This window comes from Falco naumanni, chromosome 9, assembly GCF_017639655.2.
Source record: "Falco naumanni isolate bFalNau1 chromosome 9, bFalNau1.pat, whole genome shotgun sequence".
Taxonomy (NCBI): domain Eukaryota; kingdom Metazoa; phylum Chordata; class Aves; order Falconiformes; family Falconidae; genus Falco; species Falco naumanni.
The window spans coordinates 1,422,000-1,444,621 of NC_054062.1; the positions used below are offsets into that span (position 1 = coordinate 1,422,000).

The 22,622-nt window shown below is 49.6% G+C and overlaps 1 protein-coding gene across 2 annotated transcripts in view; it reads right to left on the reverse strand.

Moving 5' to 3' along the window:
* Positions 1-22,622, reverse strand: part of COL27A1 (collagen type XXVII alpha 1 chain) — a 159,602-nt gene that overhangs the window by 57,947 nt on the left and 79,033 nt on the right. For both annotated transcript variants that reach the window (XM_040606985.1, XM_040606986.1), the window contains 11 exons: positions 19,986-20,039; positions 19,206-19,259; positions 18,998-19,051; positions 16,897-16,950; positions 16,535-16,588; positions 14,601-14,645; positions 13,220-13,273; positions 11,773-11,817; positions 4,661-4,714; positions 1,867-1,920; positions 995-1,048 (listed from right to left, as the gene is read on the reverse strand). In XM_040606985.1, coding sequence (XP_040462919.1) covers positions 995-1,048; positions 1,867-1,920; positions 4,661-4,714; positions 11,773-11,817; positions 13,220-13,273; positions 14,601-14,645; positions 16,535-16,588; positions 16,897-16,950; positions 18,998-19,051; positions 19,206-19,259; positions 19,986-20,039 — 576 coding nt within the window. The remainder of the gene's footprint in view (positions 1-994; positions 1,049-1,866; positions 1,921-4,660; positions 4,715-11,772; positions 11,818-13,219; positions 13,274-14,600; positions 14,646-16,534; positions 16,589-16,896; positions 16,951-18,997; positions 19,052-19,205; positions 19,260-19,985; positions 20,040-22,622) is intronic.

Below are 22,622 nucleotides of genomic sequence, written 5' to 3' on the forward strand. Positions count from 1 at the left end.
CGCTGCCATGAGGGGCCACAGAGCAGCTCCCTGCTGGGGCTGCCTCAGCATCTGCTCCTGGCCAGTGCCGCGCTGCTGCTCTGCCAGTATGGACGGGTCACCCGAGGTGCTGCTTGACCTCAGACATTTTCCTTCCATCACGTCCATTGCCTGGAGCTGCTCCTTGCAGCTGTGCAGTCCCTCCCCAGGCAGCAGCTGGCTGCAGCCGGTGGGCCCAGCGCATCGCCGAGCTCCCCACTGTGGGCAGAGCTGCCGGCCAGACCTTTGGCACTGCCTGGGCATTTCGCTGCTGTGATCTCCCTCCCAATTAACAACACTGTGGGAATTCACACGCTGAGCAAAATCCATTCCCCGTACCCGCCTAGAGCTGCCTTTCTCTTGGTTCCAGCAAACGACACACAGCGGCATTTGTGCTGCCAGGAGAGCCAGGGCTGCATCCGAGCAAGGGCTGTGGGAAACTGGAGCCACACTGAATTCTACCTCCGCACCAACTGCAGGCTCCAGCCACAGCTGCACGTGCACCAGATGAGCCCATCCAGAGGGAGGGTGCACCTGGGGGCAGCTGCTCTGCTGCTCCTCTCGCTCCAGCGAGCATCCCTGAAAATGCACCATGCAGTCACCGCATGATAGAGCCGCTGCAGCGCGTGACGTGACCACCACGCTGCCAACAGCTCCCAGAGGAAACAGAGGGCCCTGCAATAACACCTTGAGCTAGTGTGCTTGTGTCCTGCTAAAAGGCTGAGTCTGGATTGTGAGTTTTGGATCCCCCGTTAGGGAGATGGGCTACAGAAGTCTGAATTAAGCACCACTTCTGATTTTAGCATCTCTTTCCGTGTTGCTCCACCCATGCCCCATCTCTTCCCCCATATCTCTTGTTCACATCAAACTCACATCAACTGGGACACGGTTGCCTGACTCAGCCCATAAATGCCCGGGATAGGGGATGCTGATTTTTGGTCTGTGGTATTACGAAGTGACGGTAGCCTTTACTTACTGTTGGTCCAGGGATCCCAGGAAAACCCGCTCCTCCTGGTGTCCCGGGGTGCCCCTGAAAGGGAAGAAGAACATGCCTGGTGTGATTTCCCAGGATCTGCTCAGCCTTTCTTCCTCTAAGTGGGAAGAGAGGAAAAAAGCCATTGTGGGTTGCTGGCAAGGTCAGGCAGGTCTGTTATCTGTCAGGGTAAAATCGTGCAGGGGCAGATGGAGAAGGCCAAACTTCCAGAAGCCCAGCTCCAACCTTGCCAGCCATATAAGCAGCGAGATGCTCCCAACAGCCCGGAAGAGAATGGGCTGAATTAATATGAAAATCTGTCTTTGGCTCTTGTGCTAGGGTAGACAGGAGGTGTCAGAGCAAGACGAGACCTTGCTGAGGTCCCCCCTGTAAACTCCTAAATGAGGACTGATCCCCACAGGGCCGTGCACACAGCACAGCAAACCACCACGAGCGTGCTGTGCTGCCCAGCGGCCACGTGTCTCCAGCTCCCTCTGCAACTTGCTGAGATGGGAACAACAGACTCCTGTTGCCCGGCCCCGCCTGTCCATCAGCCAGGATGCTCGGAAACAGGCAACCCTTCAGGAGCCGCAGCTTGCCGTGCCTGGTTATCTCTAACTGGACACAACAGGTCCTCAGCTGGCCGAGGTGCAGGACATTGAACCCCAGCATGGCGCTGGGGGTGGGAATTGCTGAAGATGGCTGCTGGGGAGAGGTTACACCTCAATATCCAGTCAGTCAAATGGCCATTCCCATCCCCACAGAGATGGGAAGCTGTTGTCACCTAACTAAGTGCCGGGAGAAGCTGCACCCTTCACTAGGACAGAGAGAAAGAGGCAGCAGCAAGAGCGAGAGAATGCAGACTTACTCCTTACCATCGACCCCTTGACTCCTGGAGGCCCTGGGGGTCCCACTGAGCCACGGTCACCCTAGGAGAGACACAGGCACATGGGGAAGAGTAAGGACTTTTGCTAACAAGCACTCTGAGCTGGCAGCGACAGGGATCTAGAGCCAGGAAACAACTAAAATAGCCGTAAATCACAGCCTGTGCCACCAGATTTCTACCAGAAAGGCTCCCAGTATAGAATAATCCTCATCCTCTTTCAAGTATCCATCTCATCAGAGTAGTTAAAGGGCTACAGCGAGAATTAGCTAATCCTCTATATCCAAGAGAGAGGACTTTACTATTGCCATCAAACCACCAAAGAACAAGAAACAAGCAATGTACCTGAGACCACCCCCAACCCCAGACATTGCTAGGACTGGATCCCAGGGGATCTCCAGCCCTTCCCACCCAAGGCACCGGACGCTGCTGCCCGGAACAGGCGGCTGGTGCTTTCAGAAGGAGACTGTAGGTGTTCTGGGGGACTTTCTATCCTGTGGCTCATACTGAGACCACAGTGCAAACAACAACGATCTGCAATGACCCTGTGTTTATGAGGGGTTCCTCCATGGCCCACCCTAAAGATACTGCCCCTTCTAAAACAAGCCACCATTCGGCGTTAAAAAACGACATACTAAAAAAATCACTTACAAATTCCAAAAGTCTTACTTATCCCCACTTGCAGAACATCTCACTTCCCAAGCGCATCCTTGGCTCTACAGCTCAGCCAAGAACGGGAGATGTCCGTGAGCACCACCGGGACCCGCTGCCACCGGGGCGAGCTGGAGACTCAGTGGCAGGGCATCAGCCGCTCCTTTCGGAGGCGGTGGCAGCTCCCACCACGGCTGCCTGTACCCTCCCTCGCAACCCTGGTAATGCCCCGGGAATTAGGTGTGTTACACTTGTGCGCTTGGGGGGATGAGGAAGGAGGAGTTAGCAAATGCTGCCAAGTAGTTTACACCCAAAATCTGACCTACCTTCCAAGAGCTAAAGTGTAAAGGGAAATACTTCTCGGGCTCTAAGCATCTTATTAAAAACAAATCCCAGAGTCTGTGTTGTCACCAGTTGGCCCTCGTAAACCAGCATAAGGATTTTTTTCTCCCTGAATGCATGGATTTTATTAAGTATGTATTAACTGTATTGTTCTCTTTGATAATCTTTGGACTCTACTGGCTTCAGTCTTAAGTTTTGCAGCTCTCAGGACGAAGACTGCTGACTCAGCTATGTCTAATGAAAGCATATTTCCCACTTCATTTAGCTCACAACAGCATAGTAAGCTGCAGGATGCTATGCCAACTGGAGGCCTGGTTGAGGTTTTGATTTGATGATAGTTATTTCTGTCATCTGCAAGTTTCTCCTGGTAGAGAAGAAGTCTGATAGAAATCGCAGCTGTGCCGAGGATCTCCTAGGGGAGATTTTCAAAGGACTGCCCGGGTTTGCCTTGACACCACTGTAACATTATCACATTATCATGTTACAGAGTCGATCTGCGAGATGAGGATAGCTCATGAGGTCAAGGCACTGGCATGGAAAACATGGGGCCAGGTGTGAATTTACTGGAGTAGGGGAAAAGATCTCCCCATGCCCCTTGCATGGCAAACCCTTCCACTCCTCATGGGATTCAGGGCTGCACTTGCCACTGAGACAGCTCACTCAGGCACCAGCTTTCTGCGTAACCACCTTGGACACATCACAGACTCTTTATTCCTCCGTTTTCCTTCTGTAAATCACAGCCCACATTGTGTCATTCCTTGCAGTTCTTGTGTGCCTTGACAGTTTGGACTGAGCCTGCTTCTGCTACTGCCCCACCAGAGCACATCCAGCGTACGGGGCTGCCCAAAGCCTGCTGCAGACAGGCAATAAAACGCATCTGCAGCGAACACAGTATGACTGTCACAGAGTCCTGACATCATTACCCAGAGGACAGGGCTTGAAGTAATAAAAGCGAGTGAGAGAACTGATGTGTGGAATGCATCATTTTGTGCTCTTTACTATCTTTATAGCTGGACTGTGAATAATTAAACCCCCAATGAAAACCAGCAGTCTGCAACTGAGATATAGTGAATGACATAGATGATTTGTCTTTGGAAGCTACCCCTGAATAAAATTTTACGCTAATAGAAACCAAATTAATGTCCATTTACATTTTTATGGAAAATAAAACCATTTTTCTTCCCAAAAGAAGCACGTATCTGTACTGCACACAAGAGGGCACCAGGCCTTAGTAGCGTGCCCAATGCAACCACCGGGGCAGCCGGACAGGATGGTCCTCACCAAACAAAAAGGGAAATATCTGAACCAGCCTTCGCTCAAATGGGTGGCTGCACTCCTGCGCCTTCTCTGCACCTGAGAAATTGCTGAAAGCTCCTGTTGAACACAGGCTTAGCCCTGGTGCTGTGCGACCCCACCAGCAACTCAGCCTGGGCTTGTGAGCACATCTCTGCACAAACCCGCCTGTAGGCTAAGCTCCTTGGGCTCCTCCCTTGACCAGGAACGCAGGGCCGACGGGTCCCCCATTCCCAGAATAAACAGAATTGACTGTCAGATACAAGCTTTCTGGCAGATTTTGAATGAACAAAGCATAGATTTTTAAAGGATATTTGACAGCATCTCCTTGGAGAGCAAACACATGTTAATTCCTAAATGCAAAGTGGATGACGCTGGATGCGCTGCATTCCCACTGGGTGTTGCACTGACACGAGAACTTAATCCCCAATATTCCTCCCATCCCAGTCTCCCCCATCCTGCAAAAGTTTTAACAACCGATTCATTGCAAGCAATCTTACCTTTTCTCCCACTATTCCAGGCTCCCCTACGGGACCAATGAAACCCATTAGACCCTGAGGAAAGAGAAAAGCACAATTAATTTTCAGTTTTATTTGCTGAGAAAGTAAATGATTTCTTTGGTCCACCTTGCTGGTTGAAATAGCACCGCATCCCTTGTACACCGCTCAGTAATTCCTACTGGCTACCAGAGCGGACAGAGTTGCTCCCGGCCATGGGAACGTCTAACTCCACAGCTGGTTCTGCTTTAGGCGCCAGCTGGAACAGCAGCACTAGGATCTGCAAGAGCCACAACACACAGTATAGGGGATGAGTTAAGCACGTTTCGTAGAAAGGCTGAGTCTATAGCATGGCTTTGTTTTCCCAAAACATCGGTGCAGCTTCCCCAAGACTATCGATAGCGGGAGCTCCTGGGTTGCACAGGCTCCGAGAGTTGCCATCATTTTAGCTGCTGTACTGGGTACGCTTCCTCTGGGTTAATCTGAGCTGCCTCAGACCCTTGTGCAAACTAATTTTGCCCTGGACAGTGTCATGCTGTTGCGATGTCAGCAGAAAATAAAGGTCTGAGGACAGAGCCAGAAGGGCCAGCAGGGCAGCAGATCTGTCACACTACTCAGAAACTATCCTGGAAAAAAAAGCTCAGGATTTGTCAGCATTTAACAACGTTTGGGATAACTAAGAAACAAACAGAACTGCTTTTAATTAGGAAGATGGAAATAGATGGAATCTCAAGCGAAGATTCCTGAGAATTGAAATGCAGCAGCTTCCCTACCAGCTTCAGTGGGTTTCTGGCTCTAGACGTGCAAGGGACTGTCCTCTCTGCCACTGCAGGCACTCTCCCACTGTGTGATTCTCTTAGCCTCATCCCTAGACCCAGCAAGGGTCGTTCAGAGATGGATACGTATATTTAGTTCATCCAATGAGTCTGTAGCTAAAGGGATTAATCTCCTGTTGAAACACTTCATAACCTGCCCACAGTTTGCATGGGTGGTGTGAATTGAAGCCATACCCCAGCTTGTTTGATTTGAGGCAACAGATTCATTTGGGTACTGGGAGGTGGTTGCTGAGCAAGTCAAGAGACAGGAGATGGATTCTCCAGTGGTATCATGCCACTTTTCCTCTTTTTTAGAATAATTTGAAACCTTCATAATAAATTGTAAAAGTTCCTCGATGCAAATACATCTGACTTTTCACTTCAACATCAAGGAAGTTTTCAAATGACACGCTCAAGAAAACATTCAGCATGAACAAACATAACGGGGAAAAAAGTGACGTTATCAAGGCAGCTTCTGGAGAGTGGTCTCAGAAAAAAAAAGGAGAGCTTTTCACCCTGCTATCTCCTTTCTGGTGGAACAGCAAGAAAAGAAGCAAAAGTTTCCTCTGTACTCCTGCTTCATTGCTTTTTCTGTTCCCAGCTGGCCTAATGCGTGCAGTTTGTAGGGGAGCTCTCTGCACTCTGCATCGCTGTGGGTCTGTTCACAGCTACATATACCTATATGTACCATGTACCACCCAGCTACAGAGGAGCATCCAGCATCAGAGAGCCGCCTCCTTGCAGGCTGTGCAGCTCCTCCTGCCACCAAAAGCCTCTCTCCATGAAGTTACACTCACAATGTAAAGCTGTAGCATAAAATGACCAGCCTCACTGCTCTTCCCATACGCGTGAGGCTCAGCAGACCCATTCAGAGACATAAAACACAATGTGATCCCCTCTCTAAAAGTCGTCGGAGGGAACAGCTTCTGACGATGACTCCAAACACTGAGAGACTTCATGCATTAACATTCCTCACATGGTGCAATTAAATGCCGTCCTTTGAGCATCACTGGAGACAGAGGCTCCTCAATGAGGCATGCTGATGGGTTCCACAAAAGCATCTCTCACTTGGACGCTCAGCTGGCTTCACCTCTTGCAGGGAGCAGCCACACACTCTCTGCTCAGAGCAGCCCGTGTCACACTCTGGTATGGGAGCAACACCCAGGTGAAAAGTGTTTGGAAAAAACTCATGAGAGAAGGCAAAGAGCTCAGTGGGTATGTCAGAGCACGGAGTGAAATGCTTGCGTTAGAAATTCATCCAGAGATGATGTCCCAGGAAACCGGCACACCACTGCGCCGTGCTGGGAATACCGATCAACCACAGGAAGACAGCGACCACCAGGAAATCTCTACCACCCCACCTGGGACTTGATGTCACCATCCCTTCTGATACCGGCGCTGAAATGGGCTTTGCTGCAGCTGAAGCAGTCCCAGTGCACAAGTGTGCCGCTGTGGCCAGGCAGCACGGACACGGCGCACGCACGTGGGGGCAAAGCGGTGCTGGACTCGGAGCAGGTTGCCCTGCAGGAGCCAAAGGGAGAGCAGGCAAATTTGCAATATCTGCACGCGCAAGGTTGCCACTGGGTGGCATTGCTGAAGGCTGCTGAATCAATTATCTTTTCAATTAGACACAAGTGCAGAAGCATAGCTGATAACTGTATCCGGTTACTGAAGTTTTCCAGTAGCCCAAGGCCATGAAGAAAGCAAATGTTAAGGCAGAGAGAAAATGGCAAAGCAATGAGATGAAACAGGAAAACACACTGCTAGGCAAAAATAAGATAATAAAGCAAGAAAAAATAAATATGTTCCTTAATTTAAAATTTCTCAGAAAAGCTGCTAAACTCTCTCCCCCCCAGGGGAAGATGCTCTCTTTAAGATATTTCTGGGTTACTTAGGTCAGTCCCTGCAGAAGAGAGATCCCTGCTCTTGCAAGCAAATGTTACAGTGCAGAACAAGACTGTTTCAAAAACATCTCTGAGGGACATCACATGTCCAGACTCAGGCTTGACGGCCAACCTTCCCGCCGCCCACAGCAGCACCACAGCAGCTACCACCCTAAAAGCTCCCTAAGGAATCTGGGTCACCAAGTGAGGCACGTTGGTTGTGCTGCCCCGCCAGCCCGGGGGTGCCTGGCAGAGGGGTGGCAGTACCCGCGTACCCGGCGAGGGGAGCGTCCGTGGCTGGGTACGGACCGAAGCGAGGCAGCACAGCAGGGACCCTGTGACGTGGCCAGGCTTCCAGCACAGTAGCTCTGCAGTGCTTGCAGCCAATACTGCCTGCTCTGGGCTACATTAACGAACGCTGCTGTGTCTGCAAGCAGACACAAATCGAGAGAGATATGTCTAGGCAAAATAAATCTTGATAAATTATTGGGAGTATATGAAACAACTGAGGGAGATTGGGTAACGATATTCTTCACCGACCAAAATGGGATCAACACTAAAGGGAACACAAGCAGCAAAAGATTCAGGTTTTAAGAACCAGAAAAGCCACCAGTGGCAAACATTAAATCAAAGCAGACCTGAATCGTGGCCATTACGCTAAAATGGCTGCGGCGTAACATATTTTTCCCAGGTTCCCAGGGCTGAAAAGAAGCCCTGCATCAAACGCGACTCCAGGCAATGTGTGTAATGATGCACGTGAAGTCCCAGCAGTGGTGGCTGCCCGGATAAAGGCCCACAGTATACAGGAAAGAATGTAAAACATTTATATTAGATGGGGAGTTCAGCATGTCGCTCATGATTCAGTCTGCTGTATTCCCCAGCCAAGGGCATGGTGGAAAAGGGATGGAGATTGTTAAAAAGTTGCTGGGGGCTTGGGGGGAAGGAAAGGGGGGGGGGGACTGGCGGGTTGTAATTCCTAACTCCTGTCTGGCTTTCCCCATTTATTGTCCAGCCCTGTCATAATTAAGCCCCCCCTCTTGGCTGCATCAACAGAGAGCAAGTCAGCAATGAAGCCTTGCATAAATCATAGCCCATTTGAGAGAAACAACCGAAAGGCGAGCCCAGCGTGAGCAGGGTCTCCCAGGGACGGGACCGCCAGTTGCTCCCAGCAGGAACTGATCATGGCCTTTCTGTTTTACTGGTTCGCTAGAACTCAAAACAAAACAAACCAGGGACAAAGGACGGGAGGGAGTAAATGTACAATTCTCCCATTCAGATGAAAGAAAGGGAAAGTAAAACAGTAAATATCACAGTTTAAGGGAGGACGCTCTGACCCGCAAAGAAAAGCCACGCGGTTTAACCCCCTGTGCACCGGGCTCAGCCGTACCCTGCAGCCGCGTGGGGGTCCCACCGTGCGTTGGGGGGCGAGGGGAGAAACACCGGGTCCGATCAAAGAGGCTGCACGCACTACAGTGCCCGTAAATCCCTGAACGAGGGGGCTACAGCTCAGAAAGACGCTCCGGAGGGGAAGGCAAGTGCATTGGGAAAGGCACTGCTCTAAGACGTGGGGAACGCCGGTGCAATTCCCCGCTTGGGTCTCGGTGACCCGTCTGACCTTGGTCAAGTCAATCCGTATCTCCGCAGGTCAGACCCCACCGGCAAAATGCCGCTACAGCCCAGCCCTCCTTTGTAAAAGCACTGCAAGGAAAACACATTAAGGTGACAACTGATGCCGCTGGTTTCCTTTGCCAAATTATTTTAGAATAAAACCTGCTATTGGGACAATACGCTTCTCCCTCGCGGGGAGAGAGACCCCCGGGGGGCCGTGGAGTGCCTGCCTGCCCAGCACGGTGCGATGGGTGCATGGTGACCCTGGCATGGCCACGTGAGTGAGTAGGGCTGTCACTTCTTGTACGGGAGGAGGGACTCAAAAGGCTGCTCCTGCTATGACAGGACCTCCTCGTTCCCGTTAAGGATGTAGGTCAACCATGGCCTCTTTCAGCTGGAACACTCCATTGATAGTTTCAGTCTCTAGTGCGGGGGGGGGGTGTCTCTGGGCTTGTGTCACCCTTCCTCAGTTTGCTGTCCCATTTGCTGCAGGGTGTTGCTTCTCCTGCAGGGCTGTCTGACCTCCAGCGTGGACATTTCAGTCAATCCTCTGCTCTGCATTCCCAGCTCTGGAACAGGAAGGCTGGTGGCCTGGGGCAGAGGTCCCGTATTCTTCTTCATACTCTTCTGCCTCCATCTACTGGCAAGGAAGGGTTAAATCACACATTTCCAGGGTACGGGGGAGCCCAGCAGCTGAAATCCTTCCAGCATGTGAAGACAACAAGCACCTTATGAATGAACTTCCTGAGTCGGTGTCCTTGGAACATAAAAACCAACACACCAGGGACTACCCCGTGGCTTAAATTTGTGGCTTTTCCAATGAGAGCTCAAGTGTCACTGGAAACCTCACAGAAACTCCCACATTTGCCTAATGAGCTGTCCCAGAGAAAGGGAAGGGAGATCCAATGAGATGGACGTGGACGGCTGATCTTTCCTCATGCTGCTATGCTGAGGGTTTCTGCCCAGAGGGAGCCCATATGGAGGGCAGAGCAGCGAGTCTGAAAGGTCTGACCACTCCTACATGCGCAGGGAACAGAGAACATCAAGGCCTCCACAAGAAAAACCAGTGGTGAGGCGAGGGGGTCTCCTAGTGCCAAGCGACCTGGGGAGCGCAACCTCTCAGAGCTCTGCAAAAAACCAGCCCAGCCCCAAAATCCCACGCCGAGGCTTAGGTGGAGGGAGGGATGAAACCCCAACAGTCCAGCATCGTTCAGCAAAGGTGTGACGGGAAAGGAGGTGATTTCTCACTAATCTGGTGCAACATTTTTGTTCTAATGACTTGACTGGTATGGAAACGGAAATTCTTTCTGGGTGATATTTCTAGACAGAGACTAATTGACTAATACAGGCAGCTTTCATACCGCTGGGCTGGTTTCAGTGTCAGCGGAGGCCAGCTGTGTTTTCTTTTTGGTGAACAGTGCCTACAGTTTTCATCCAAGGTTAGTCCTGAGGGATGTTAAAGAATAATAATCCTAATGATGTTTTGTCCTTCAAGGATAAATCGTGTTAAGGATCTCAAAGCTCTCCAAACATCCATTTTCAACTGTATATACAACAGCGCCCATAGGTGCCACCTGAGAATAGGAGACATTGTACTAAGCACTGTTCAGAGCTGCCTCACGCCTTCCACAGAAGGGGAAACTGAGGCACAGAGCACTGGAAGATGTTGCCTGACATTGTGCAGAATTTGATAAAGCTGCAACTAGAACTCAGATGTGTGGAACAACTTTGCTTATTCAGTTGTTGCTCTTCATGGAGTAAATTATTAACCGTAATATAGAAATGACTAATTTCCAAATAGAAATAACTACCCTTGTTATACACCAAGGCTCATCAGAGTGCTGGTACTGAAGGGGATCCACCTTGGTTTTTTGGTCTTGTTTGGTCAGAAACCCATGGGAGCAGTGGCCTTCAATCGCTGCATATGGCAAAAGAAGAGCCCAAGAGGCTGATGAGCTAAACCAAACCAAACCAAACCAAACTCGTTAACGATGCGACAGGGAAGGTGTTGGTAAGGGCAGCTGTGCTGAGAAGCAACACCCTTTTTGCCAGGGCCAGCTGCTGCAGCCAGCTTGGTGTGGTCATGGAGCAATACATGGAACATGTTGGAGGCTCCGTGGCTGCAATTTCAGGGTTGGTGGTGGACAAGTAGGTTGGTTTCGATCACAGAGACATGGGAACAATTGTTTCTTTTTCCTTGATGCCTGTGGTTTCCCTGAAGCCTACAGGAATGATACATGTCCCCTGCTAGCCCAGCAGAATGTTCTCTTGCGGTACAACAAAATGCAGCTCAGTGCCTCTCTTCCCCAGGGTCTGGTTTCTTCAGCGGCTATCTCCTCTGCTCCCAAAAAACCCAGTGGGAGTCAAAGCAGCACAGCACCCAAAGCAGAGGAATCTACCCTTAAAACACACCTAGGCAAAGTCTGGAAATTGCCCTTTTGGGGGTAAGAGGAGTATACAGAAATCCACAATCTTTTTCCTGATGATGGCTGTGCCTCCTTGAGGAGCACAGCTGGCCGCACGTGCCACACTGCTGCTGTCCCTGACAGCACATCTGCTTGAACTGTGGCTGTAACAGAGCACTCTGCCTATGGAAACACCTCCAGGTTAAACCAGACACCATGGTCACAGCCCGTGTGTTCACAGAGAGCTTCAGCCAGACTAGGAGCACCCCAGCTGTAGCACCAGGGCTATGGACAGGTTTGGGGTGGCAAAAAGCCCCTGGCCCCTGTCCTCTGCCTGCACTCTGGCCAGCTAGGAGACACCGTACGTCGGAGATTGTCAAACAGGGAAGGAAAAGGAAGTTTACCTGCTCACCAACTTTCCCTGGTCGGCCACGGTTTCCCGGCTCACCCTGCAGGACAAGGAGAGACAAGGCACACGGGTTACCTGGGGCTGGCAGCCAGACCCTCCCGGCAGCCCGTGCTCTGGGCTGCTGCCGTGAGTGTGGAAAATCTGCAAGAAACACCACCTGACAAAACCAGCTGTGACTCGAACGATAACCCAAGGCAAGAAACACGGCTGATAAAGACGGAGCAAAACCTTGCTGCTCTGGATTGAAATGCCCCAAAAGCAGCTGGTCCTGCTGTGGTAAAATAACCCCCACAAAACCAAACTCAGATACTGAAATCTAAGCTGTCTGCTTCCCTGTGGCATAGCCCAGTCCTGGTTGCTTTATCCCCATGTTTGAAAAGGCACGAGCACTCAAGAGGGGTGTTCCTGAAGCAGGGTGTTTCTGACCCATAACACTTCAACCTGAAAGACTATGTAAAATAGATGACAACAAAAACACAGCAGCAGCAGGGAAGAGTAGGGAAGGACCCCGATCAACCAAAGGATTTGAGGAAAGCAAGAGTGCAGACACCATGGGGAGGTGTAGTTCCTGAATGACAGAGGAGAAAGGATCCAAGAAAATTCACCTGCTAGTGGAAAAGACAACCCAAATATTCCCAGGCAATGCTGCATCCTGGTTCTGCTCTTGCAAAATATCAAACAAAATCATGTTACTATCAGGTGGAGCATCCGGATGAAAAACACAGAAAAAAACCCTACGTAAGATAAATCACAGTGCAGGATGAGAGAAGTTCAGAGAGTAAGAAACATGAGGGGTGAAGAGGAGAATTTCAGACCCACCAGGGATGAGGGCAGCCGCGGCAGCGCTCGGAGGCCAGCGGAGCACCCCTGGATGGGCCATCCAGCGGCTGCTCCCCGCTAACCAGTATTGTCTGCGGGTGATGGCAGCTGTATTTTCTCAGTAGGCAGATACTCCAGATGTGCTGCCAGGCCACATTTTTGCTATTTATTGTTTGAAGAGGTTGTTTTTGTTGGGTTTTCTCTTTCCTTTTGAGTGTGGGTTTGTGGAGCGAACTGCCTTGGGATGGCTCCAGCTGCTAATTAGGCAGCAAAGATAGGAATGATGTGCATTGTTTTAGAACAAAACCGTGGAGAAGCAATGGAAAATAAGATGAGATGATGGAGAGGGGAGTTGGTTAATATCAGAGGAACACACTTGTTTATAATAAAGCACATGGCTTAAAAAAAAATACACCATCGTTCTTTTTGCTGAAGACACCAAACAGAAGCTAAGACCCCAAAATTCAGAGAAAAAGAGAAACTTCTCAGGTCCCCTTGTCCTCTCTGGAATGAATATCCCAGGCTCGAAGCACGGGAAAGTTGAGAGAGAAAAGCCATTTGCCTTCTTTCTTTCCTCCCTTCCACCCGCTGCCTCTCTGATCATGAGCAAACTCCTTCCTCACCTTTGGACCATTGGGACCAGGTCTTCCCGGAAATCCCTTCTGGCCAGATCGACCCTGAAATACATGGAAAAACAATAAAGAGAAAAAGCTTGCAGCTGCCCCTGGTCACAGCAGCGTGTCTGTGAACCTGTGTGGTGCAGCTTACAACCAAACGCCTCCTGTGAATTCAGGGCGCTGGAGATGTAGCAGCCCTTACCGAGGCCAAGGCAAGACAGCAAGAGGAAAGTGCTGTGCCTCAAGCAGCACCAGGTTTGCTCCGCAGGGAACACGCCCAGACAGTTACTCCAAGGTCCAGCCCGTTTCTGACCCTCCAGCTCAATTCCATTACTTAAACATTGCCTCCGGAACGTAACGCCTGGACTATGACCAACCATGTCAAGGGCGTCGTGGCTGCCCTTCGGTTTATCACGTGCTGCATTCAGCTGATTTACCCCGCTTGCAGCAATTTTCTTGTAGGAATGCCAACAAGGACATCAGCAGCCTGAGCATTCAAAGATGGTACTTCCCTAGCGCTGGCAGGGACTCGGCCATGTGAGCTTCTTATGGGCTCCATCCCGGCATCCAGAGAGGATTTGGGAGCCGAACTGTCCCTACAGTGGGGGGAAGCCAGGCTAGCACTCACAGCTACAGCTCTGAAAAGCAGAAAACCCCCTGCAGACCAAAAGGTTCATGTTGAGCCTTCCCTTTGGCTAGAACACTTATGGTGCTGTCCCACATGCTGCTCTGGAAAGGAATGAACGTGTCTACCAGAACAGTGGAGAAAATTCAAGAGAAAACATTTATTTCCTGATCCACCGAGAAGTTCCAGCACACTTACCAATTTTCAAGATATTTTATTAACCTGAGATGACAATTATGTACACAACCATTACCAAAGCCTGAGCTGGCAAGCTCACATTTATGGTAATAAACTTTTTGCTTCTTCTAACTTTGTTTCTGTGATACATCACTGTGTTCAGAGTGACTTAGAGGTCAAAAAGGACTCTCTCTCACTGTCTGGTCCTTTTTCTTGCTTTTCCCTCTACTCATTGAAAAGCACCGTAAATCAAGGAAGAAACACCAGGGCTGGTTACAGAGAGGGTTTCCAGTCAACATGCTTTATCCTGAGGATGAACTATTTAAATGTTAGAGGGCTTTTCAAGGTTTGAAGACTTTAAGCAGGCGACAAAATTAGAGTCCCACTCAATGCCCTGTGCAAGATACTTCCTTGACTTTCAGCCATCCTGGATCAAGCAGCTGGACCAAGCCCTGGACAAGACAATATTTCTTGGAAGGGCAGATCAGTCCCCAAACCAAGAGGCTTGAAGCTTTATGCTAGTTTAACTACAATTCCATTGCAAGGTCAGAGCTGGTAGTAACTGAGTAACCGACTGAAACCTACCTCTGGACCAGGGACTCCTGGTGGTCCTAAGGGTCCTTCATCTCCCTGAGGTGAAAAGAAGTTAAAATAAAAGGAAAGTAGTGACACAATTCGCACCCACCCAGCAGCAAGAATGAAAGGTCTGCAGCATGAGCAGCAGTTAAACACGGGCTGTGTGCTCAGCTGTCACTTTTAACAACAGAGTCCTTTAGAATCTTAGAGCTGGGAGCTCAGCATCTCAGGTTTCTCATCTCCCTTCCTCATCTCACAAAAAAAAAAATAAAAAAAAAATTGACCAAAGCCTACACCAGTTGATTTGGCTTATCATGGGGTGGATTTGGCCCATAGGGTACTGTGGGCACGCTCACATGACTCTGCTTCATTTGATTTGGCAAGGATACGAATGCTGTAGGGCGCTCTACTCTGTTTCTTTCTTTTTTTTGCCCCACAAAAAGGGTGTTGCAAAATTTCCCACAGAACCATTTGGCAACTGTATGAAGGTTTCCCTTTTGCTTTCAAATGGGACTACACATGCTGCAGGATGGAGCTATCTCAAAATCTCACACAGCAATTGGACTCGGTCCTCTCCCTTGGCTCTGCACCAAATCCTAATGTGATAGGATCAGAACTACAGTTTCTAGGAGACCTTCAATTAAGCCTCACAAAAATTATCTCAAGTGTCTAAAACCAACTGCCAAGAGAGAAATTAAAAGCGCCCTTGGCAGCCACAGTTCTGGCTGTTCTCATTTAGGTGGTCAGCCGTGGTAATGAAGTGGCACGAGCTGGCGGGCTGAAGATGGGACTGGAAGTCAGGAGCCCAGCTCAGCAGGCTCAGGCAACTCCCCCCCACCCCCCCACCCCCCATATGCTACATTTCTAAAGAAGAGGTAACCCACAGGCTCAACCTTGGGTAGGTAGAGGTGGTGGTGTGGTCTGCTGCGCCTTCAAAGTCCTTCAGCGCAGCTACGTCAAACTCCATGTCCATGTCTTCAGTCTTACTTTTACACTCACTAACTAGAGCAAATTGAAGGCAGCTTGGTCATGCCTGCCTGAATCTGGAATGCAAGGCTTCGATTCCCTTTGTAAATTGCCTAGAATATTTCTCTCCCCCCCCCAATTTCAGTGCAAATAAATGAGCTGATTTGCATTAATCCCATTTAGAGACCAAGCAAAAGAGTTCCCAGAAAAAGTTAGATTATTAGCGCTATCAGAACAAGCTCCTGCCCATGCGTGCAACAAGTATTATTTGCACAATGTCTCACGACTCTGGACAAACAGCTTACGCCGGAGTAAATGAGACAAAACTGCGCTGAAGTCACTGGAGTCCCAGTGGGGTAAAGGAGGGCACTGGGGCCGCCTCTGCTGCCGCTGCCGTGCTCACAGCACCCGGACAATGAGCTCAATGACAACCGCCCCGCTCAGTAACTGCGGGTGGAACGAGGCTTCACGTGTGCAGGTGAAGCGGTAAGGGCAAGCCGCGAGCTCCGAGGTGCTGGCGCAGGTGACCCTGCAGAGCAGCGATTTCAATTCACGGACTCTGTTGTACGAAAGGACATTGCTCGTGCGAGCGAGTGGGGTCTGCAGGGCTCACGGCTGGAAGAAAACGCATTTACAAGGAGCGGGAAGCAAAAGCCAGGTCAGGGTTGCCTGGGCGAGGGGGTGTGCAGGGAACAGGGCGCTGACGCCCGCTTGGGGGGCAGGGGAACAGGCTTTAAACACAAAGCGGTGCGGAGGTCAGGATCGGCAGGTGCCGCAGTGACCGCAAGCCAAGACGGCAGGACTGCAGTTTGGGGAAGCTCTTCCGTGGGTCTCTGATCACTGAATATAAGCCTCTGCTTCCACACGCAGAGGGACGGGGGGATTTCAAGTCACAGGCACCATTTCAGCACGTATTAATCTTCAAAACTCAACATTATTCTTTAGATCCAATCTGCTCTTAGTCTGAAGACACTCACCTCTTGTCCAGGCAGTCCTCTCGGCCCAGGTAAACCTCGTGCTCCTGGCTTTCCCTGAGAAAGAGCCAAAGGAAAAGACACTCAGAAAACAGAAACGTAAGCTCAGAAGGGCAATTAAAAAGAGAAAGTCTCTTTCACAGCTACAGGAAATCATCCAATGTCAATTTTGTTACAGAAAAAAAATAATGAAAAAAAGAAAACCCTGCACTTGGAGGGACCTCAAGCCAAACAGACCAAGTTGAAGCGCTGGCCAGGACAATCTTTAGGAATCTCCAGGGCTTTCTCTCTCCCCCCTTCCCACTACTTTGTTTTCCCTGGCTGCTTCCCACCCCACACAGAGCTGCAGTCTCTACTCCGCTCACCTTCAGGCCTTCGGGACCGTTTTCTCCTGGGGGGCCAATGTCACCCGGGAAGCCCTGAAGAAAACGAGAGACAGTGAGGGTGCGGAGGTGGACCCCTGCAGCCAGCTTCAGAGGAGACCCTCCGCCAGGGTTTTAATTCAAGGCTGAGACATCTGTTAGGTGCCGGCAGTGTCCGCGCGTGGGCCACTGCACACCTTCCAGAGGGAACGGAACAGGACAACGGGAGCAGCGCTATGGGCTTGATCTGAGAGCAGCCTTTCCCAGCAGCTCCCTTTAGGTCCATCTTCTTGCAAGAGTTATTGCTGTGAGGGCCTCCCTGTCATCACACAGCTAAAAACAGCAATTTGGGTTTTAATTAATCTTTATGAGTCAGCGCATAATCTCACTGGCTCCAAGAAGCGAACTGCACTGCACGCCTCAGCGACGAAGGGGAGCGGGCGAGGAATTAGGAAAGGTGCTGACATGCTCGTTAGCTGCTGCCTTCAGCCAGGCAGCGACTCCTTTCCACCCACCAGCCCTTCGCTGAGGAAACAAAGGAGTCTGTGCTCACTTCCAACAGCAACAAAGAGGAACGATTGCTAAGTGGCAGCACTCGACCAAGAGCCCTTCCAGAGCCAGCAAAATACCAGAGCACTGATGAAGGGAAAACAGACCATCAGTTGTGCTGGAAGTGGCTCTCAAGCATCTTACAGATGTTGCCTGGTTGGATACGAAGGAGAGAAATGGCAACGCGCTGGGGGATGATGACCCTGCATTTAATGTATCACTGTGACAATTTTTTTGGTAAGGGCAGTAAGTCTTTTTCTACTTCAAATGGTATTTTGTGGGGGAAAAACTGAAAAAAAACACCCTCCATGATGTCTATGATAAGATGTGGAAGGAAAAGCCAGGAAACCATGAGATGTAGGATGGGTCATGAGCTCATCTTGATCCTCCTTACCTTGTCACCACTCATGTACGTCATACCCTAGCAAGGAAGAGAAGCCCTAGCCTGAATAGAGGGTAGGTGGAAAGTGAGATGCAAGATTCAAGAAATGAATGTGCTGCCCCCACAAAAGCCGCTGAAGAACAAAAAGGGCCAGAGAACACCATGGTGAGTAGAAACACCAGAGATAGCTGGTGGCTGGAACACCGTCTGGGACTCTATTCCAGTGCATCACCAGCTTCTCTCACATCTTTTGGAAGCTTTGTTTGCTTTCCTGGGCTTGAGATCTTCCCTCCACAAAATGACAGGATGCTCTGCTTTGCAGTGAGTGTCTGCCAAGGTGTTAAAAAAGAAAAAAAGGCAAGATGGGGGGAGGTGATAGGTTGTGACATGCTGTTTGCCAGGTTAAAGACAATCTTTGGGGACTGACCTTTCTGAACAACAGCAGAACATGCTGTTACGTATAGGATTTGCACGGGAAGATTGGGAAAAAAAAGGCTTGGAAAAGTAGCTGGAGATCAGGAAATCTGAGCACAGGTGGTCAGAAGGTACAAGATGGACAGCTTGCCCTGTCTCCCAGTTTGAACAAAAGTGGACCTCAATTCATTAATTAACAGTAAATCCCACAGCACAGCAAAGCTCTTTCTGTCTCGGCATTTCTGGAGGCCTGGTGGCACCTAGTCCTAAAACAATCCATCTGCCTGTCATTAGCAAAGGCTCTGACCCCAGAACACACCGCTTTGGGGCTGGCAGATGTATCAGAGCTCAGGTGTCATGGTGAGCAGCAGCGGTGGCAGCTGTCCCGTCCCTCTGTCAGGCTGGGTGCCCACATGGGAGGCGGTGTTTGGCTCTTGCTTTCCATGTGAATTCACAGCAGCTATATGCATGTGCCTCCTAATCAAAACCCTGTGTGGGGCTGCCTGTGCAGAGCTCGGGAGCTAAAAGCCTCCAGTGGGAAAGGAGATTGGCATCTCTAACAGCCTCTCAAACGGCACACGGGTGCTGCTCAGCCAGCTGATTCTCAGTGGGGTGGCAAGCTGCAGACATCCAGTAACTACTGCTGCAGAGGCAAAACAAGATGGGAGAGAGGTGGTATCACGTGGGTTTGTGGAAGAAAGGATACTGCAGAAGTTACCAAGGGAAGGAAAGATGTGAGAAGGAAGGGGTGGGACATACCTCAGGGCCAGGTGGTCCTGGAAACCCAACTGGACCTTTGTCACCGACTTTTCCCTGCAGAAATCGGAAGAACATGGAGAAAAGTGAGCTGGCTCCTGGCTACTGCTTTCCTGATCAGAACAGCACACCCCCGCCAAGCTGCCTTCCCAGCTGGGCGCTGAACCTTTAGAAAGGGAGATTAGGAAGCAGAGGATGCTTGGTTACTTACCAGGGGGCCTGCTTTCCCTCGTGCCCCAGGGACCCCAGGCAAACCCTGGCTGCCCTGAGAGAGACACATTTTTTTCAGAAAACACAATGAAGCATCAAAACATACCAATTGCGCAGGCTCCAGCTCCTCCGCAGCAGAGCAAGGAGCACCTTCTAAAGGCTGAGGTCAGCCCGCCAGGGAGCTGGGACTAACGGCACCAACATCAGCGAGGTGTTTCTGCTAACGCTGGGGCTGAATTTAGCCCCGAAGAACACAGGGGCTGCTGCAGTCAGTTACGGCCCCGCGCCATGTCGGCCCCAGTGCAGTGCTCAGTACCGTGGTAGTCTGCTGAGGTCAGTATCATATTGTAGTCACAGGGGAGAAGTAATTTGCTTGGAAGTTATGCACGGCGTTCAGTGCTTTACTGGGTCAGGGTTTAAGTTGCTGCACTGAGCAGAGAAAATCTCTGAGTCTGCAGCCGCCGGACCACCCACGTTCACACCCATCCCCATCAAGCCCACCCCATCACTCCCAATTTCTGCATGAAGATGTGGCCCCTTTTATAGAAAGCCCCCAGCAGAACTGCTTTTATTAGGAGTAACCACAAAATCTACATCTTTAGAAAGATACAACCGACCCCAGATGAGAGCTACCCGAGCAGGGGAACCTGAGAGCAGGTTGCAGCTAGTTCCAGCTCCTTGTGGTTTAAGATGAGCTGAGAAAGCTGGTGGCCACACATACTACTACATAAGGGGGGGGGGGGGGGGGGGGCGAAAACTGTAGGAAAGAAAAACAAATTACCTTGTCTCCTTGGAAGCCGATATCTCCTGGAACACCTGCTCCTCCCTGATCACCCTGGATACACATCACCAGAGAGTTAAAATAGGCAACAGCAATGGCCAAAATGCCCAGGCAGATGCTAGACGGTGCGTTGTACAGCAAAAGTCTCATTGCTACCCCCATTCAAACCTGAACTGCTGGCAAACCATAGATCATATTAACCGTAACAACAATCCCGAACGAAAAATGTATTTCCCAACACTGATTCTAAAGTGAGAAATGAAACTGCAGGAGAGACAAAAATGTGAATTCCCAAGCATTGTGTTTCTATAGAAGCTGCAAGAAGAGAGACCATGTTCCTCTGGCTAACAGCAACCGTGAAGGTGGTGAAGCGTCAAATAACAGCTGAACAGAAGAGCTAGTTTAGGTTTCAGTGAACAGACCTCTTCCTCTCATAAGGCTCTATAGAAAAGAAAAAAATACTCGGGGTTTTATGTGAACGTATCCTAGTGCTGGCGTCAAAGATCAATCCTCTTCCATAAGAAAACAAGAGTAACTTCTAGTAATGCTTTAGTACCAGCTTGCTGCCAATATCTAGGCTGATTCCCCGGGAGGGGTGGGCTGGTGTTCACTGGGACGGGGATCCCATCTTTGAGCACACCGCCACTGACAGTTATTTCCCAACGGACCTGTCTTTCCTTCTCCTCTTCGGACTGTGGTAGCCGATTCTGACTCCCTGAGTAGGAAATAAGGATCCCTGAAGGTTTTCTGAGGAGCGGTGGGCTACCTTCCACTGCCTCTTAGCCTGGCTGTCAGCAGGCTGTTGGACCAGATGACCCCCTGATGGCCCTTCCACCCTCATTTATTTAGCAATTTACTTAAAGAATGAGTCAATGAGGGGGTAGAGAAAGGGAAATTCTACTTGGGAAGTCAAAGGAGGAATGACTGTAAAAACTTGGTACAATGACAAGACTCAACAGAAATAACTGTGAGAGGAACTCTGTCCCATGCGCAGCACACGCCTCCAAACTTGGCCTCCTAGGAAGGGAACAAGCCATACAAGAGCAGAGAGCTATATGTTTAAACACAGTCCACATGGAAGGCATACGGATTCCTGCAACAGAGCCAAAGGCTGCACAGAGCTGACAGAGGAAGCCTGCTTCTACCCCAGCAAAAGCCACCCACTGGTTATCAGAGAGCTGAAATAATTCTGGCTACTTCAGTGACATGCAGGGGATAATGAAATTGTGGATGGTTAAGGCTTGAGTTGGGAAAGACTTTTTGGAGACAACTGTTTCAGAAGAAAAATAATTAAGAACTATGCAGATTCAATGATGGAAACATTTAATGGATTCATGCTAAATTTCCTTAAATGTTTTGGTAAATGTTCCCGGAACATTTCACTGAACCATCTTCAAAACAAGTCTTTTATATAGCAAAATTGAAATGTTGCTCTTAAAAACATTGAATTAATTTTACTCATTTGGTTTTTAACCTAAAATATTTTAATTTTACTCAAATAACCAACATTTTGCTTCAAACTATTTTCCATCTTTTTTTTTTTTTTTTTTGGCAATGCAAACAAATGGAACCAATCAGCTATTCACACAGCTTCGGTTCGGATGAACCCCAAGTATTAGATAGAACAGAGATCGCAAAACAACTACTGTATGACCAGCTTGTTTCCAGGCACTGCCAGACTTCTCTCATCTTCTCTGAATTTTCTACTTATTTTGTCTAGTCCACAGCTTAAAATGCTGAAATCTATTCTAATTCTGGCTCCTGCCAGAAGACAGCAGGAAAACAGGTTTTTTTGAAAGCAAGAGGTTTGCTCTGAAAACTCCTTGTCTTTATCACCTATGTTGAGGGTTAAAAAAAAAGATTATTTTTTTTAAGCAGTTTTCTACCCTGACGGTACAAGTGGACGCTGAAATACTGTTTTGAAAGAAATACTTGGACATTAAGAAATGACTACTATAAGATTTTCCTGAGCATAGCAAAAGGCAGGAACAAACCTTTATCACTAACCTTCAAGCAAAGCGGGATAGCAACGGCATGACAGAGAAAAGTTTTCAAACAACTCTGAGAAACGGGCATTAGAGAGGGTAAGAAGGAAAGACAAAACACATCTCTCAGCTGTAGCTGGGCTCCACGCTAGATGGTCACATGCTATTGCAATAGCACAGCAAAATGTCACGGCACGAATGATCCATCTGCAATGGCCATTAATATCTTAAACCAGAACTGAGGACTAGGGCATCCCCTCTGACCCGCCTTGAGCACAGTAAATCTCAGGCTGTGAGCCTTTAATGTGAAGGAAAAAACAAGGAGGAAAGAGGTCCAGCGCGTTTATTATTATTATTAAAAAAACCCAGCGCTGAGATGATGAAAAGGGGCTGCGAGGACTTTGCTCGTGGGGAGGAGGAGGAATGCACAATCTGAAATTACAAACAGGCTCTGCCCATGGGATATTGCCTATGTTTCATGTTTCACCTATAAAAAGAAATGCAGTTTCAGAGACCCTGAGGCCCTTCTTAACGGCACACGGCACCACGGGGCTGCGAGGGAAGTGACGGATTTGCAAGAGGCGTGTTCGCTGTCCGTAGGATGCAGGGGGGTCACTGTGCAAAAGCCTCATTTTGCTCTCAATTGGAAATC